Source organism: Calidris pugnax, unplaced genomic scaffold, assembly GCF_001431845.1.
Source record: "Calidris pugnax isolate Ruff unplaced genomic scaffold, ASM143184v1 scaffold32, whole genome shotgun sequence".
Taxonomy (NCBI): Eukaryota; Metazoa; Chordata; class Aves; order Charadriiformes; family Scolopacidae; genus Calidris; species Calidris pugnax.
The window spans coordinates 2,299,852-2,319,258 of NW_015090783.1; the positions used below are offsets into that span (position 1 = coordinate 2,299,852).

General features: G+C 37.8%; 1 protein-coding gene across 2 annotated transcripts in view; it reads right to left on the reverse strand.

The window, feature by feature from the left end:
* The window catches only part of SBNO1 (strawberry notch homolog 1 (Drosophila)), a 27,570-nt gene extending 13,801 nt beyond the window's left edge, over positions 1-13,769 (reverse strand). Inside the window, exons 1-13 of one of the 2 annotated variants that reach the window (XM_014962536.1) lie at positions 13,617-13,769; positions 12,875-12,979; positions 10,033-10,342; positions 8,260-8,304; positions 7,787-7,887; positions 6,511-6,607; positions 4,741-4,901; positions 3,596-3,729; positions 3,358-3,448; positions 2,268-2,429; positions 1,596-1,731; positions 1,413-1,518; positions 29-182 (exon numbers count right to left, since the gene is read on the reverse strand). In XM_014962536.1, the coding sequence (XP_014818022.1) occupies positions 29-182; positions 1,413-1,518; positions 1,596-1,731; positions 2,268-2,429; positions 3,358-3,448; positions 3,596-3,729; positions 4,741-4,901; positions 6,511-6,607; positions 7,787-7,887; positions 8,260-8,304; positions 10,033-10,342; positions 12,875-12,979; positions 13,617-13,748 (1,734 nt within the window). In that variant the 5' untranslated portion in view covers positions 13,749-13,769. The remainder of the gene's footprint in view (positions 1-28; positions 183-1,412; positions 1,519-1,595; positions 1,732-2,267; positions 2,430-3,357; positions 3,449-3,595; positions 3,730-4,740; positions 4,902-6,510; positions 6,608-7,786; positions 7,888-8,259; positions 8,305-10,032; positions 10,343-12,874; positions 12,980-13,616) is intronic. The other variant, XM_014962540.1, reaches the window with a different exon arrangement.
* Between the last annotated feature and the right edge of the window lie 5,638 nt (positions 13,770-19,407).

Sequence of the window (19,407 nt, forward strand, 5' to 3'; positions counted from 1 at the left end):
ACAGAAAGCAAATTTAAGATGTTCTTACCAGTTTCACAGATTTATTGTACATTTTAACATATTCCTGTGAAAGCAGAACTTCATCAATTTTGAAAGTTACACCTGAAAAACTCAACTGTCTTGCTATGTACATTCCTCTCAGCTTCATATCCATAGCAACTATTTCCATGGCACCAACACCTCTAAAATAAAGGAACAAATTAAGTCAGTATTAGAATTTTCAAAAGCAAGAGTTTGTCAAAAAAAACCCCAAGCCACCCTCAAGTGCTTTAGAAGAAAATAGCACACTTACAAGTATGAAGGCCTGTCTTCAAAATCATTAGTACTATCTAGCCTTCACATAATCCCTGCCTCGTGAGTATTCAGTGTATCTTAGGAAGTATAAATATTGAAACACTCATTTTTTTGACCTGAATTACCTAGTATGCATTAGGAGATAGTACCTTACTGACTGTAAAAGGATAATGAAGTTGCTCCAAATACGTAACAAAATCTTGCACTGCAATTTTATAAGCTCCACTGAAGACTTAAAATAATGAATACAAACTGTATTAAAAGCTACTCAGATTTATGCTGATATGAAAATAATTAAATTAGTACGTAACTTAAATACTTTTCAACAGCAACACACCTTAAGCATTACCTTGAGAGTACAGAAGTCAACTGCAAAACTAACCTGCTCACAAGCTTGGGCCTGTAATTTCATTATTGCTCATTTGATACATACTCAGTAATGAAGCAAAGCCTATATTTGCACAGTGTAGAAAAATCATGCATCATGTAGATGGTATGCAAGAAGATGCATACTAAGCCCTACTGTAGCATTCTAAAGTGTTCAAAATTCTTTTTAAGTAGGCAAAACATAATACATTAAGGTGTTCACCTACCAAAGAGCAGTTGCAGTTTCTACTAGCCTTTCACGTTTAGTTTTTTTCAGTAAGTTCTGAAATATGAAGTACCTTACAACAGCATACATAATTTTTCTGAACTGGGTTCTTATGCCAGAAAGCAGAAGAATAAGGCTTCTTCCTGTTAAACTGCCTAAGCTGAATGCATAAACATTAGAGGGCTTCTGCATATAGCAAGGCGTCAACTATACTGAGCGTACTCAGCACATACAGTGTTTTCACAATGAGCAGCAAAACGTTTTCATTTCATAACAAATTTTAAGAGGGTTATTTTCCCAGGAAGCCTCATAAGGCTCTCAAAATTTTCTGTGAGCTAGGGAAATGTCCCATTTTTCACCACATAAGATAAATTACATTTCTGCTAGATTTAGAAGTTAGAGTCAGAAAGCTCTTAGTGTGACAAAACAAGTTTGCAGAGGACTATGAGTGAGTGAAGACAAAGGAACTGGAAAGCACAGTCAATCACAACCATATGCCTTCTTGCTATAGCTCTTCATATATTACCTTCTTTCAACAGCCTGAATAAAATCACTGAATTCTCTAAAAGGAGTTCCTTCACCCCATATTCCAAGACGATTCATATATGCCATATTTCTTGGCTCAGATGCACCTAGGAGAAGAACACACTCTGTAGCAGTACCAGTAAAAACATACAGAGACATTTAATACAAGCCAAATGGTACATACCTGTGGCACTAGCATAAACAACCCTGGCTTTTGGAAGTTTATTTTGAAGTTCCAATACAGCCAGACCTGTTTTTGTTGGTTTTGATGAACCAACAGGACACAGATTCTTAGCTTTATGACACTCATCAAATACAATCTGAACTGTAATTAAGGAAAAAAACTTTGTCCCACTTATTTTTAGAATGGAGAGCTAAAACGGGAGACAAGAAGATCTGCTAACTACAATAGGTGGCAGCAGTCAACTGTAAACTCAAAGAGAAACTAGTTGTATTTTTCACTAAAAACTTTTGGGAAAAATATTTAGCTAGTAGGTACTTAAGACACAATTACCAACATATGAGTCCAAAAAATTTTAAGAATTCACTGGAGAAAATTTCAGTATAAACTTAAGGTTCTTAACTATCATATTTTAACTTTATGTGTTTGTTACAGAAAAAGCAGAAGCTTTGCTTTTGTACCAGAGTTGTGTAGCAACAGTATGATGGTAAAAGATTTGGCACAAAATTTGTAAAACTTCAAGTTTAATGTCACAGCATGCACATAATCAATTACTGTCATGAATAAAAAACAGTACCTAAAAAAAACAACAAATAAAAATACAAGATGGTCTTTAAAGATGCAAGCTTAAGTAGCAATTTAGTTACAATCAACTAAACTCCAGATAAAGGATACAACTCCATCAAAGTCTTCGCCACACCAGTGAAGAAGCTGCTTTAATCTGGTTTTGTATTTACCACCAGACTGGCTTTCACCAATAAGAGAAGAATAGGTAGCAAAGATGACTCCTTTCTTCACGCTTCCATTATGTTTGGAAGAAATTTTCCCATACTTGAACTGCAATAAAAAGATAAGAAATTATTCAAGAGACCCCTTGTCAAACTCACCTACCACATGATCAAGGGATGCTGGTGGTCTTAACACTAAAGTGTGTACACTTTGAACCACCTGTATCCCTACATCACGATTAGGGCAGAGCTGTAGCTAAGGGGTTATACAGGGCCTTACTTAAATATGTACTTAAGAAAGACTAGATCTAAGGCCTCAAAAGATTAACAGCCAGATTCTTTGTCTGCATGGCTTCCTTAACTTAAATACAATTTAGATTTTAGTTTCAATGCATCCCTTAGAGCTAATAGGTCAAGCGTATTTACAGCTGATACCATAAGTGACAATTTCTAAAGCTTTACTGTATTTTAGAAAGTAAGACTTCGTAAAACAAAAATATTATCTCCAAACAAACTTTAAGTTCAGTGAATTCACTCAGTAATCACACTTCACAATTACAGTCTGTAAGTGCCTAATCCTGAGCAAAGGCACAATCTCCAGAAATAACTGCACACACTATTGCTGCTTTAATAAATTACTAAGGAAGTCTATTATTCAAGTATTACATACAAAATGTATTAACTATCAAATTCACTCTGGGAGACAGAAAGGAAAAAAATTAAAACGCTATAAAGTCTAAAAGATTTAAAGTTTAGAAAATACTCTGCTAGTAGTGTCAGTAGTGGCTCGAAGAATAATGTTTTTTAAAAAAAAAAATCTCACATGCTAAGACTTAATCCTACAAGGGGCCTATTTTCATGATTAACTTTAAGCCCTGTTGGTTCTTTGTAAGATTAAGGCCTGTCAAACAAGACCTAGACAGCAAATTTATTGAAATTAGTACATTCCTACTCTTAAAACAGTCAACATGCACAACTTGTCACACAAGCGTACCTAAAATTTTGCCTCAACTGTACATAGTAAAAAGTTTCCACACCTTGTTTAATGAATGAACCAATATGTTTTTTGCTCCAATATCTCTCAAATCTCTTTCAGCATCGTATTTCAGATCATTTGACACGCTAAACCTGAAGACATAAAACAAAGCATATATTCTGTAAGTTACAGCAGAAGTTCAAAAAGCTGTTGCTAGAACATGTCAGAAGACAGATCACACTGAATCTAAGTATTATAGTCGCTACGGTGTCTGCTCTAACAAATCCTGATACACTTACCAGACTGCTCTTTTTCTGCCTAACAAGTAATTTTCATAGATTATTCCAGCTATGGTCCTTCCTTTTCCTACACCAGCACCATCACCTATCAAGAATCCAGCTCTGTCTCCATTGGGCAGGAATGTTTCATGTTGCTGTAGGATAAAGAACAACAACAAAAAAAACTTATACCCATTCTCCAAAAAGCATCACTGGGGATTGTCAGAAATGAGCAAACATAAGAAACATCCTACTAGACAAGACCAGTGGTTCACCCAGCCAAGCAGCCTCCTCCCAGCAGGAAGAAGGGATTTTGTTTAGGGAAGAGTATATGAATGTAAATGCTTCATGTGATCCATTCTCCCTCTTCTTCCCTTAGCACCTAGAATTGCTGTAAAATTGCTGTATGTATCTGTCTAGTTCTTTTAGTGCCTACTACCACACCGGCTGCTTTTTTTAAACCCACTGACATGTAACCCCACAGCCTTTTGTGGTAGCAAACCCAGACATCCACTGCCTGTGTAATGAAGTATTCTTCTATCCATTTTAAACCAATCTATCAGTTTCACCAAGTTCTGCTTTGTTCTTGTTTTGCAGGATTTCACTGCCTTCCTGATTATGTAAATATTTCATTCCCCTTCATTTTTCTTCTCTCCAGCTCCAGGCGCCCCAGTCTTGTCTCTTTTCATGAGGCAACTTCTTCCCTCCCAAGATGTTAGTTGTCCTCTATCTTCACTATCTTCCCCCCCAACATGCAGAGAGCTGCATGCACATCTGATGTCAGCCCACTGAAGTTTAATATAGCAGCAAAATAACACCCTGTCTTGTTCTTTATACCCTTCCCAATGATGCCAGTGTTGGCTGCATCCAACTGCAGCCATTAAGTTATTTCAGAGAAATAAAAATAATGACCAAGATGTCCTTCCTGAGTTTTAAGACAGTGTGAGATCAGCATCGTGGAAGTGGTTTAGACAAAGCTTTCTTCAGTGTATTACCTCACATTTATCTGAACTGAAGCTCACCTGTCACCATCTAATGCAACTCAAACTTTTAAGCTTTTACTGTTTTATCTCCTTGTAAAACTGAGATAGCTGTGCCTGTCAGATAGTAGTTTTACCTTCTTAAATTCTATGTTAGCTTTTAAGCTGTACTAATATCTAGCATACCTGGGCTGCGTAAGTGATTGCTTCAAGTTGCAAAGCTGACAACCAGCCACTATCAATTGTTTCTTCTGATATTGATGTCTGGTACCACACATCAGGAGGAGTTACACTGGATAATGAGCTGGTTTCCACCACCGGGTCAGGATGACGTAGACCAATTTTCACTGAAGAGGAAGGGGAAGAAAGGGAGGAGATGAGAACATAATACAGAGTTCTGCTGCTGCAGCACAGGTTATTGCAATGGACAAGTGTAATTTTGTTTTGGTAAAAAGGCTGAACTCTAGAACAACTATGTTTCAGTGCAACAGTATGTCAAGCATTAAACAAACTGTATCACATACAAAGGAATACATTAACCTGAATCTATATAACTGCAATCTTAACTTTATTTCTTTTCTCACTTCAACTATTATGAAATTAGATAAAAATCAATTCATTGAAAATTAAAATATTTGTGTATTTTACATGCTTGAGAAAAACTGGTCAAAACCTAGTTCTTTTCTCACTTCAACTTTTATGAAATTAGATAAAATTCAATTCATTGAAAATTAAAGTATTTGCGTACTTTACATGCTTGAGAAAAACTGGTCAAAACCTTGCCTTCTCAAAAGGCCAGAGGTGGCCTCAAGATGCCAGAATGGCAAAAGCAACATTCTTCCCACTATTTATATAGTGCTGTGTTTAAGCAGTATGAGAGGAGAAAAGATTTAGAACAGGCATAGAAATGTTTAGGTTGGAAAAGACCTCTAAGATTGTCCAACCGTTAACCCAGCACTGCAAAATCCTCCACTAAACCACGTCTCCCTCAGCACCACATCCACACACCAGAGACAGTGACTCCCCCCGTCCTGGACAGCCAGTTCCAATGGGTGAGAACCCTTTTGGTGAAGAAATTTTTCCTCATATCCATCCTAAACCTCCTCTGGCCTAACTTGAGGCCATTTCCTCTTGTCCTATCACTTGTTACTTGGGAGAAGAGACCAACCTCCATCTCACTACAAACTCCTTTCCGACAGCTGTAGAGCGCAAGGTCTCCCCTCAGCCTCCTTTTCTCCAGGCTGAACAACCCCAGCTCCCTCAGCCACTCCTAAGACTTGTTCTACAGACCCCTTACCAGCTTCATTGCCCTTTTTTGGACATGGTTTAATTGCTGACAGAACTCAGTGACAATAAAAATCATATATTTAATTACAAATTCCACACAGAATTTTTTGCTTTGCTTTTACAACAGGTCAGCAACATACGTGGGAAATAAACAGCTTTTTGTAACTGATTAGAATAAAGAAAAAGAGAAAGGAGAAAAACAGGATAGCAATTAAAAGCAGTAAAAGAAAAAAAACCACAACAAAACAGGTCTAAGTTGTCAGTCAGGAACCATGCAAGAAGAACGTGCATAGGGTAATTTCACAGCATAAAACTCAAACTAGATTAAGTGTAGCAGTGACCACTTAATCCCTTTACAAAATTTCCTTTGATGAGGCACAAAGTGTCTTAATTCAGGTAAGAAAAGCCTGATATTGATTCAATCATATTTCTGAAACAAGTACTGCTCAAAGATACACTAGATAATTCCATTTCTGTTAAAAAAAAACCTTTCAAAACTAAGCACTACAGAAGATAAAGATTTCCTAGGAAAAACCCACCAATTCATGTCCTTTTCAGTTGATGCAGACAGTAATGTATCTAGGTTTTGGTGTTAGTAACTACAGAAAAGTAACAAGTTAGCAGTCAAAACATTTTAGCCTTTCAACATAACAAAACACTAGCTCGTACATTTTATTGGCATATACTCAGCGTAAGTTTCTGCATGGCCCATTTCTTCTTCATCTTCTTCCTCAGGTTCCTCCTCCTCTTTTACTGCTGGCACTTTCTAGAATAGAGAAATACCCACATTAGTCAAACAGCAAGTTGTTAATACTGTGTCCCAGAAACTAACATGAGAAAGGAAAGAAATGAGCACAAATAAGCACTTGAATGTTGTAACACAAGTACTAGATGAACCAGTGAGCAGCTGGGAAAACTACAAATGGAAAACTACAAAAGATTTGTTACACTCTGAAAAATCCTTCATAGACACAGAGTCAGGGAACTTCCTCTGCTTTGCAAGGAGATTCAAGTACTCGAAACTCACATAAGCAGAATAAAAAAAAGAAACACTCCTTATAGCACACTAAATGCAAGCTATGACTTAAAAGAAAACTGCCCTGAAAACACAACCGCTAGTAAACAGCTAAAACTTTCAAGTACTCCCATGAACCCTCTTGCAGTTTCACATTCGTTATGTAACTTCACAATTTCAGGGAATAGTTAGAATAGTCACAGCTCTAGCCAGTACTGTCTGAAACCTGACAGTCAGCCATTTTTTACTGTGGTCTTGATCAATGTAAATACATCAATATTTTTAAAGTACTTGCTAGATATATGAGAAAAACTTCCACAATTGCTTTTTTTATATTAAGCATGAACAGTAATCTGAAAACCCTTCTGTATGCCAGTCACTAAAGAGCACATGTTCATCACAAAACTTCAGCCTGATTCTAGCCATCACTGAAGATGAAACTCAAGTGTTTACAAAAAATCGGAATGTATTTTTATTACATTTAGAAAATTGAATGATACTCCATTTACATCTTAAATCAAACTGCCCAAGAGGTCAGCCAAGCTGGGGAAAGTCTTCTAGTTTCCTCCTTCGTAATTATACGAACAGGGGGTATTTGAAAAGAAAATGACTTAAAAACACAGAGCAAGTGATATGCTTATCAGCTTTAACTGGAGCACACCCTTCTTTGTCCACACACTGAGGTTCTGTTAAGGACAATAATTTATTGAAGTTATCATTGACTATATAGGCAGTCTGCTCTACACAGCTGTTAGTTTTAGTCATCTAAGTATTCATTCAGTGGAGAAACTAACCTTTTGAACAAACAGATGCACTCGATAATTCCACCACACAAAAGGCACATATGAGTAACTACAGAAACTAGTCACAGGTGGTTGTGGCCAATGAGGTACACATCCACTTAGCAAGTTAACCATTTGTATTACTTACCATAGTTGGTGAAAAACTTCTCATTTTAATATCATTTATCCATATTCTTGCTACCTCTTTCGTGGAAGCCTCCTTCTTCACTGCACCATTGCTTAAATCAGCTACAAAACAAAAGCTGTGTTTTACAGGAATTCCCTCCAAACATTGACTCAAATTCATCCTTCTCTATTAATGAACTGGAAGACAACTTTAAGATGTCCAGTAGCACACTGATGCTTCAAGAACACATTATTTTTGTCCAAATTAATAAGTCTCTGAGCAAGGAGTTAAATCCTGTTACTTCTTTTGACTGAAGAAGCTTCCCATGCAATACTGCTACATCTGACAGTTGTGTATTAGTTTCAGTATTTTAAAAAAACAATTTTGGACCTTCACCAAATCTATACATTGTGTTTAGAAATACTCCATTTTGTGAGCCTTTGAACTTCAACAACAAACCAGTAAGCCCAGTGTTTCAACAGAAATGAACGTACCTGGTCTGGTTGCATTTACCACCTTAGGAGAAACTACAATTACTTCTGTAAAACAAGAAGTCAACACTTTGGACTCAATTGTTTAAAGTTCATAACAGGATTCTTCAAGAGGACAATTTAATAACTTTCCTGTCCTCAGCCACATTTGGAAGCAACTGGCAATAGTGCTCAGTACAGAACTAAAAAAATTTACACATGGATAGATATAAAACATTGAAAGCAGCTGTCAAACTTCCATCATGTTGACAATCAATGCATGTAATGAATTTAGCATAATTGCCCCTAAAAAACAATTAAGACAATTGCACAAATAAAATTTTCCTCAAAGAGGTTGCATAATTTAACTTTTTTGTATTTTCCGATCTAGAACTCCTGCTGCCTGAATTATAAAAGACTGTTTCCTTCCAAGAGCTTCTCTGCCCTTGAATTTTCTACAAGTATTTGTCTTTTTTTATAAGCATGAAGAAGGATCCAGAAACAGAAGCACAGGAATAAGATTAGAAACGCAGTTCTAGAAGTGGCAGATCTCCTTTTAACTTAATACAGAAGCTACAGATTCAACTATTTTCTGCAGCTATGCCACTACAACAGCTATTGTGTATTGATGTTATCTATTACTTGTGTGCTTCTGCGAGTTCTCATTTAGCAAAAGGGCATAAGTCAGTCTTGTAAAACTTCCTCCCCTGCTCTTCCTCACTTCTTTAACCCCCCATCCCAACTTCAGTTGGTGTCTCAACTTCAATTTTTGTCAACCACTCCGTAATAGAAAGCAATGAAACAAGGAGGCACATTCTTTTTGTTCTCATCCTAGCAGACAGCTTCATTTATTGCGCACTATCTGCATATGAGAAAAATAGGTTACTTCCAACCCCGCCTATAAAATCAGTAAGTCTTATTTCAGAGACAATGAAAATATAGTAATGCAGAAAAAGTCTATGCACCCTTCCAAAAAAAGCAGCAATGGATATATTTTCAAACTCAACTAGTCTGATCTTAATGTAATGCTAAAACCAGAATAACCTGAAAGGATCATGTCAAAAATACACACACATTGCGTTTCCCTTATGTTAAGCTGACCATATAAGCTGCCCACGTATTAGAAATAACATACAAGGAAAGATTATGAAAGGAATCACAAAATGAAGATGTGGAGTGTAGTAACTAAATACTTGCGAAATTTAAGTTAACACCACATTTAAGAAGCAACATGGAAACAATCAGCAAGTTTTTAGGGTTTAAGTTTTTAAACACAATAGATCTGATGCCTCCCATGAAACATACAGGGACAGAGATCTTCTTTCTCAAGAGATACTTTACAGAAACCCCCTATTCTAGGAGGGAAACACACGTACTACAAATCTAGTTTGGAAAATGCCAAAAAAAAGAGTACTCATTTGTCATAATTCCACTGCAAGCACACAGTAGAACAGAAACTGATGTAGACTCAAGATAGCCAAATCAACTTCTGTAATGCTCATGAATTAATTTTACCAATTTGCCAGCTGCAATCTAAAATGTCATTTTCATCATTCCTTGCAGTAAATCAAAAGCTTGAGGTTTTTTTTTTTTGAAAGCCTGATGCTTTATCTTACTTCACCATGAATTCTAAAACTATTAAAGTTAAAATAGAATTTATCAGGTTTTCTGGACAATTTCGTTTTATTGTGATATTCTACTAATCAGTGAAAATACAACACGTGCAAAGATCTTTACATTATATTATTTCACTATTTGTCTAAAATACTGTAATTACAAATAAAGAAGAAAACTCACTTGCTGCCGTTGCTACTGGTTGGGCAATATTAGGAGGTGGCTTCAATTTCATGAGTTCATTAAGACTGTTATTCTTTAGCAGATCTTTCAGCTGAATCTGGTCCTTCGAAGGGGTAGTGGTCAAGGCATTGCGTACTGCTGGTGCTGCAACCGAGGGGCGAGTAGTTGTGCTGGTCTGAATGATTTTTGCTACAGTGATAGTCTGCCTCGTAGTTGTAACAGGCGTCGTTTTTGTCATCACTATGGTAGTCCCCAAGGTTGGAAGCTGATTTATTTGATTCAGCACAAAGGTTGTGGTGGATGGTGGTTGCTAGCAACAAAGAACCAAGGAAATTTTCAGAAGACAGTGGGGAAAAAAGCAGACTTTATTAGCCTTTCATCCAGAGCACAGAAATCACCAGTTTCTAAAAGACTCTTGCAATATCTAGCATCTTCAGCATGTTATGTGAAAAGTCATTATCTTGTGATGCAACAGTCTGGGCAAAAAGTGTGTATTTATCAATATATTGTCGTATGTATTTTTGAATGGCATTTTTATTTTACAGTAAGAGAAAGGAAATAAACAAATAGGACAAAGGGCAGCACAAAACATGACTACTACAGATACAGGAACCCTTAGCTGAAGAGAATTTCCAATATATAAACTAGATGCAAAATTGTCAGAGTAAATAGCTCAGATTAAGGTATATGTGCAGCCTTTTTCAGACACACTGAACTACATCCAACTTCCTGCAGAGCTGTTTGTTATACTCTCATTTCAGGTGCAACCACCAGACTATGGTGCTCAGAACTATCTGCAGCTAGAAAAGGCGATACACAGTTCAGGTAGAGGGGACAAGTTTACACAATCTCCCAATCCTCAGAATTTGCATGCACACAGGACACCTCAAAATGTTTTTCTGCGTACCGCTTTGTCCTCTTTCTTAAGTGTACCCCTGGGCTTATGTGATTTCTGTGACAAGGAACACAGTCTCAATACAAATAGAACTAAGACAATGGCATTTTACAGTCCCACCTCTCTTGTTACATTTTACTAATATACTGCATTGGGTTTACGTGACAAGATTTTGGTAGTGGGACAGCTACAGGGGGTGGCTTCTGTGAGGAGATGCAAAAAGCTTCACCCGTGTCCAATACAGCCAGTTCCACCCAGCTACAAGACGGACTGTGATGTTGGTAGTGACTCTGTAATAACATATTTAATAAGGGGTAAAAACTGCCTGCAAAACTGTCAGAGTAAATAGCTCAGATTACTTAAAGTATATGCACAGCCTTTTTCAGACACACTGAACTACATCCATGCAAAATTGTCAGAGTAAATAGCTCAGATTAAGGTATATGTGCAGCCTTTTTCAGACACACTGAACTACATCCAACTTCCTGCAGAGCTGTTTGTTATACTCTCATTTCAGGTGCAACCACCAGACTACGGTGCTCAGAACTATCTGCAGCTAGAAAAGGTGATACACAGTTCAGGTAGAGGGGAGAAGTTTACACAATCTCCTAATCCTCAGAATTTGCATGCACACAGGACACCTCAAAATGTTTTTCTGCGTACCGCTTTGTCCTCTTTTGTGAAAGCTTAAGTGTACCCCTGGGCTTATGTGATTTCTGTGACAAGGAACACAGTCTCAATACAAATAGAACTAAGACAATGGCATTTTACAGTCCCACCTCTCTTGTTACATTTTACTAATATACTGCATTGGGTTTACGTGACAAGATTTTGGTAGTGGGACAGCTACAGGGGGTGGCTTCTGTGAGGAGATGCAAAAAGCTTCACCCGTGTCCAATACAGCCAGTTCCACCCAGCTACAAGACGGACTGTGATGTTGGTAGTGACTCTGTAATAACATATTTAATAAGGGGTAAAAACTGCTGCACAATCAGCAACTGGGAGAGAAGAATGAGAATATGCAAGAGAAACAACTCTGCGGACACCAAGGTCAGTCAAGGATGGAGAAGAGGTGCTCCAGAGATGCAAAAAGCTTCACCCGTGTCCAATACAGCCAGTTCCACCCAGCTACAAGACGGACTGTGATGTTGGTAGTGAGTCTGTAATAACATATTTAATAAGGGGTAAAAACTGCTGCACAATCAGCAACTGGGAGAGAAGAGTGAGAATATGCAAGAGAAACAACTCTGCGGACACCAAGGTCAGTCAAGGATGGAGAAGAGGTGCTCTAGGTGCTGGAACAGAGATTCCACTGCAGCCCATGGTGAAGCAGGTTGTCCCTCCTCAGCCCATGGAGGTCCATGGTGGAGCAGCTATCCAATCTGCAGCCCATGGAGGACTCCATGCCAGAGCAGGATGTGCCTGAAGGACACTGTGACCCCATGGAGAAGTGCCTCTGGCAGAGCAGGTTTGCTGGCAGGACCTGTGGCCACGTGGGGGACCCACACTGGAGCAGTCTGTTCCTGAAGGACTGCACCCCATGGAAAGGACCCACATTGGAAAAGTTTGTGAAAGAGCTGCTGGAGCAGGGGAAGAGCATGAGGAGGAAGGAGCAGCAGAGGCAATGTGTGATACCTGGAGTGAAGCTAAGCCCAAGGAGAAGGGACGGGTGGGGAGGAAGGTGTTTTTAGATTTGTTCTTATGTCTCATTATCCTACTCCATTATTAACTGGCAATAAATTCATTTCCCCAAGTTGAGTCTGTTTTGCCCATGACAGTAACTGCTGATCTCACTGTCCTTATCTCACTCCACAAGCCTTTCAACCACATTTTTCTCCCCCTTTCTAGTTGATGAGGGGGAGTGACAGAGCAGCTTAGTGGGCACCAGGTGTCAAGCCAAGGTTATCCCACCACATACACACAAAATCCCAAAGTACCAGTTCTTACCCGAACATTTAATAAGGCTGGAGTTGATACAGTCTCTGGTTCTTGTTTCACAGCAGCTGTGGCCTCAGTCTCCAAGCCTAGTTCTAATGCACTAAGTGGCACTGACTGCAGAAGAAAGAAAGTACACATCAGGAAACACATTAGTAGGGAAAAAAACCTTAAGACTAAATATCAACCCACAAAGTGGAAGTTAATGGGGAAGTCCACAACTGTGCTCACTAACAAAAGTTTCACCGAAAATAAACATCAAGTGGTTGATTTCACATTTGTAGAAGTTAAACATATAACACCTTGTCAGTTAACTGCGGTGAAAATGTAATTTAGTTTAGTGTTTCAATATACTAGTTATGAGGCTACGTCTGAAATGGTTATGCTCTTGCAGACTGAATGCTGTCATGGACCTTAACACCGTATTATATTTCACTTTTTGCACATTTTATAGGAGAGCAGCTACACTCCTGTGATACTCAAGTTCTCCATGGATAGATGACAAAATACCTCCATTTAATGTCCAGAAGTATATTTATGTTTACATGCCCCTCAGTAGCGTATTTCAGGTTGCTTTTTGTATAAAAGTTTAGAAATAATTAGCAAGTCATTTCCTGATCTCAATACTACGAAGCAAGAAATTTATGAAAACTCCATTTTTTAACCACTTGCTATGGATACGCCTCCCGCCCTCCCAATACATCAAGCACAAGCTCTTATGTCCTCTAGCAAGCCATTATGATCTTGTTTTAACCTGCTGAACAGCTGGAGTTGGTGCTGGATTTGCAAGAACCACGTCCGGCGAGTCAATATCAAATAGATCATTTGGACTGATTCCACTCTCACTCAAAGCAGCAAGCAACAGATCTTGTCCTGGCTCCACCATCTCTAAAAAAAATTAGAACCATAAATACAAGTTACATTTAATTTTGATTTGGTTTGTGCCTACACACACGCTCACATTTAAAGTTTCCTTTCCCGGATTTAAGGGCATACGCAATGCAGTCTCTTGCATACAGAGTTTCACTTTCTAGATTTGCTCTCTTTTGTTCGTTCGCAGATTGTTTTTTTTTCTCTATTTTGTTTTGGTTTTCTTTTCTTTAAAATCTTTTCAATATACCCACCACGTTTAGAAGCAGGAAGAATGAAAGAGTTTACTACACAAAATGCTATTATATCCATAACCTTAAAAAGAAAAAAAAAAAAGATGCCTTTTCTAGTCTTCATCGCACTACATTTTTAAGCATTACAAGCAATACCAAGAGGCAGAAATGGTGAGACTGTATTATGCTAATGATGTGTCTTTGTCAGTGAAGCATACTGCACAAGGGAAGCACAATTAAAACTCATTTAGTTTATCTTGTAACAACTAGTCAGCGATAAAAAGCTTAAGGAAACCTTTTATTTCTTGCTTGCCAATACATAAGGTAGTAATTCATTCATTGTAGAAATTTTTGTTTGTATCGTGAAAAGAACAACTGTACCACTGTTACAGTATGTTAACTACATATTAAATAGGACACTAACATCAGGTCGCAGACTCCTTTATGCATAGGACAAGCAAAATTAATTTCAAAAACCTATTCTAGACAGCAATAAAAACTTATTTAAAAAAGCTACTCTATGTTTTAAGATGAACAGGGAAGACAACATGTTTTGCTTCCTTAAGAAGGAAGCCCATTTGCCCTAGTACTAAGAAAAAAATTAAATGAGTCCACATAAAATACATAAGCAACTGCTAAAGTTAAGGTACACCTCAAGTAGAAATTAATTTCATTTATTCTCCACACCCCTTTTAACAGCCACTGGTAACAAAACATCAAAAACCAACAAAGCTGAACACCTACTCTAAAGCAGGTAACAGGACAAAAAAATTTACTGGCATTTTAGATACACTCTTTCAGACTCTGAAACAGCATTCACTTGCTTATCCTTCTTTACACGGCCACATCCAGCTGGTTGGTCACACACATTACCCAGCACATTTGGCAGAACAGGTAATTCTTGTAATAAATAAAGCCTCGGGCACTATATTTCTTATTCTTCCTAGTTTTACTCTGTCCAATCGTAGGGAGATACCTTCAGTGGACTAATACTGAAATGGTAGGACAAATGAAATAGTGGATGTAAGAAGCTGGGAGAAGGGAAAGATACACTTTTAAGCATCAAAGCCTGTACTGCCCCAAAAGAATAGCAAAGCAACACAGTAATTGGTGGGACTGCTACTGACCACAGGCAATTCCATTAAACACCACTTGCTGCGTCAAAACTAGACTATTTTTTTAAAAAAGCATTTGAGGTGATGAGATGAATTGGTAGAACAGTACGGTTTGTAGTTATCAGGTACAAAAGGTACTAAAAAAAATATTAAAAGACATCTAGCAGATTTAATTAACATGACAGCTCCTTCAAAGGACATCACCTCCCACTAGTCTGTCTCCTAGAACTCTGAATGGGTCAAGAAAAGTGAGTAACAACAGACTGTTAGCTTTAACTTTCAGAAGGATTAAGCCTCCCGTCTCAAAAATAAAAGGGGACTAAACTTATATTAATTGGGTCGGATGAAACCTTAATTTTCATCAGACTATACTACTAACTTTAGATGCTTACAACATTTTTTACTAATTAGAAACAAGTGAGAGGAGAAAGATGAAGTTTGTAGATGAAATTTTAGCTCATCAGTACTTTTGGTGTTAGGAACTTGAAAGCAGCCACTGAAGGTGAAATTTTCTGCAGAAGGGGAATTAACAGGGGTTATCCCATCAAACCAGCAGCTCCGAAACACTGTACAATTGTAACTTTACAGAATCAGTTTGGGAAAGAGGCACGAACACTCTTCCACGCAGTGCAACACCTCTGCTCAACATGGTCAAATAAAGAAAAATGCCGAAATGTACAAATGAAAAGTCATGATCTAGTCTGCAAGGAGTTTTGATCACGCCATCTCTAAAAGAAAGTATAGCTAAAATTTGGTTGAGAGATAAGTGGCTGAACTGAATAGTCACATGGAAAGTCAGAAGCTTGGGGTTGTTTACTTAAAAGAGAACTAGGACAAAAAAACACCCTCAAGATAATTTCTAGTCTACTCCTGCAATATATGAGGGAAAGGCCTTTCTATGAAGTTCAGACTCAGAGCAAAAACCAAGGCTAGAAAAAAAACCCCATGCCAACACCAAACACACATCTTCCCTAACCATCCTAAAATGGTGCCACAACCGATCAAGTCCATTTCAAGGCAAGTTTAACACATCCACAACGACACAGAACTCTGCATTTTTAACCTTTAAAAACACAATGGCTTGGATAGCTTAAGACCATCTCACCAAGTTCAGAAAAAAAAAAAAAACCCAAAAACATTCATAGCGTAATACTTTAATCGCTTACTTCAAAGTTTTCACTAGATGACTACTGATAAAAACTATTACAGCAGTTCCTACAATTCCAGGATAAGTACCTTCCATCCAGAAGCATCCCTTTCTTAGCAGAGCTGTTTTCACATAAGAAATCCCCCAGCTGCATCTCTCTCACTGATGCTAATCCCAATTTTAACAGTCTTAAAAATTAGTGGTTGCTAACAATCCAGCAAAATGCTAAGTAAAACAACAGCAATTGTTTGTCTGTCAGACAGTTTGGACAGTGAAATTTTGACTAGTTTCACTTATTTTGTTTCTGTACACTAGGAACAAAGCTGCATTGTTTCAAACTGGAACAAAAGGAATTCTAAACTTCTAGAATTTTTACACTAAAAATCACTGAATACTTAGCACCAATTTTAGGCTCTGTGAAACTTCTAAGCACCACTGCTGCCCTCCCCCCACCCCTCTAATTTCTCATTTAATTTCCTTACTAAATTAAAACTATACGAGGGGAAGAAGAAAAAAAATACAGGAGAAGCTGCATTGTGACACCTTAGTTTATTTTTTGTGACATACAGCAGTCAAGCTTAAAACGTTATCAAGCTGAAACAGCTCCATAATCTTACAAGGTAGGAGGCTCCTTAGTTAACATAAGTGAAAGCAACTTTATCAAGCTCCACAGCTCAGCTTTGGCAATACTATATAAGGACCTGTTTGCAACATCTTAAAAATCTCCAAAAGAAAATACTTAAAAAAAAAAAAGTTGTGAATATTACAAGCTGTTTCCTGAGCATTTCACCAGTCAAATAACTGTTCTGAAAATGCACAATCGTGCAGATAAGGTTGCCTATGCTTAGTCAGGCTGTCCAATGTCACTAAGCAAGAATCAACCTGCTCGATAAAACTAAAAAAAAAATTATAAAATTGTAATAGTAGTAACATCTCTATTTTCTTCATATTAAGAAAAAAAATAAACTGCTGCCATTTCAAAAAGGATTATCAAAACACACCAAGCATTTTTGTGAATAATAGAACCTAAAACTTCGATTAAAAGACAGGTTTGCTATCAGTGCACATTATGTAAATAATTTCTGATTTAAAGATACAAAACCAGAATGCCATGTTTAATATTATGTCATGTATCCATGCCAACCTGGCTCTCTCCCTCCCTCCATTTTAGCTTTGGTACAAAGAAGCAAAACAACAAAAAAAAGATATTCTAAAACACATGTCGAGCAACCTGTTCTCCATTTCCTCTAAGAAGAATAATGGTAGAATCCTTAATGATGAAAGGGCTTCTGATTTTTAGGTCTGAGAGTTACACATTGTAACATCATATACCTGAAGGACTTATTTAAAAATCATAATGAACTACACTATCACAACTTAACGAACCTCACAATCAACTAGGCACAGCTATTTCCAACCCCTTCAGACAACTGACCTCTGTGGCACATCCAACCTGCAAACTTTGGTTTTAATGCTTGTCCTGGGACACTAACGTGGTTAAGCAACTCGTTTTCCTTTCATTAGGAGGGTTTTTCCCACTGGCTTCCTGAGGAATACACATCACTTGAACTATACTGGAAGCCATTCAGAATATCACACAAATTCTGAGATAGTAGAGAGGAGACAGATATGTCCCCCCAAATTCTCTGGCTGCCTAAACTGTGTCCTATTATCAACATAAAAATTTCACATTCCCATCTACAGCCTCTCGCAACAGCGGCGTGAAGGGCTGCTAACCCCCAATCCCACACAACAGGATTCTCTGGATATCCAGATGAGTTATGCCCATCTCACAGCTTTTTGCTCCAAAAGGCAACCTGGGTAACAACAACAACAACAAAAAAAAAAAAAAAGGAAAAATCCAACCAACCCAATCCCTTCTGGCCTTTTCAAGTTACCATCCAATCATAGATTAAAACACTAATTAGTGAACTCACCCATCCTTACATGCTTTAAGCTCAAGACTAGTAGTTAACATTGCATTTAAATGTACAAAGTTGATTTTTGTGAAAACAATTCCAGTCTTGTAAAAAACATACCAGTTTTTCAAATGCTGGTTATGTCTCTAAAGTCAAAGCTTGTAAGGACATGAGCTCAAGATGCTGTGGGATTCAACTCTGCCTCAAAGCTCTCTTATGCTGCTTTGTGAAACATACAGTAGTTCAGGATACACAGTCTAAATATGTGACATTCAGAAGCTGTTAATGAGACTAAACAATGCAATGATTTGGCATTAAATTAGCTTTCAGATTAAATGGCTGGAGGTCATAATTTAGGTAGTAGTGAAAGTTTAAGAAGTAAAAACCCAGAAGAGATAAGAACAGTATCTGAGCACTGAACCTGTCCTTCGTTTTGGTCTGGGAGTCAGCTCTAGGTGTATCTCAAGGCTCAAGAAATGCATTAACTGTATCTGCTACCTACTTCAATAGCTTTTAGAGTAGCTATCAGCCAGTTCTGACACCAAAAAACTTGTCTGGACAACAAGACAAACTGCCCACATTTTATTTTTAAAGGCTAAGATTGCATTCAAATGTAACATATCATGCTGGGAAGGAAGATATAGAAAAACAATTGAAATATCATGCTGTTACACAACTGCCATAATAAATTCTATGCTTTACATCAAGACGAGTTTTTCAATTCAGGGGAGGAAACAAAAAGCTTGCAAAATGTTCATGTATATATTTAAATAATTTCAATCCAGACACAACCTATGTACTCAAAAAGCCAAACAGCCTATCACCGAGTTAATTCTTAACTCTAGAGCAAGTAGAAAAAAAAAATTATTAGCGTGGACAAACGACAATCTGAAGTTATCTAACACATCAATTCAACTTTTTTTTTTTTAAACATTTAAACGGTTGGCCTAATCTTTAACAGGTATCAAACATCTAAAACAAGCCTATGAACACCTGGAACAAAGCAGAGTTCTAGTTTACACCCTCAAGCACAACCAGGAACCTGGTCAGCTAAAAATAATAACGAAACAAGCGAAATAAATTAAATAGAAGAAAAACCTACAAGGCCTCTTCCCCTTCAGACTATAAGGGCATTTTTATGTTAAGCAATTACTCACCCTAGCAACCTCTGTTTGAGGTGCGCTCGTTAAGAGCGGCTGGACTTTGAGGCCGGGTCTGTCGCTGGGCCCCGCCGCCGGCTCCCGGGAGCTGCGGGGCCCCC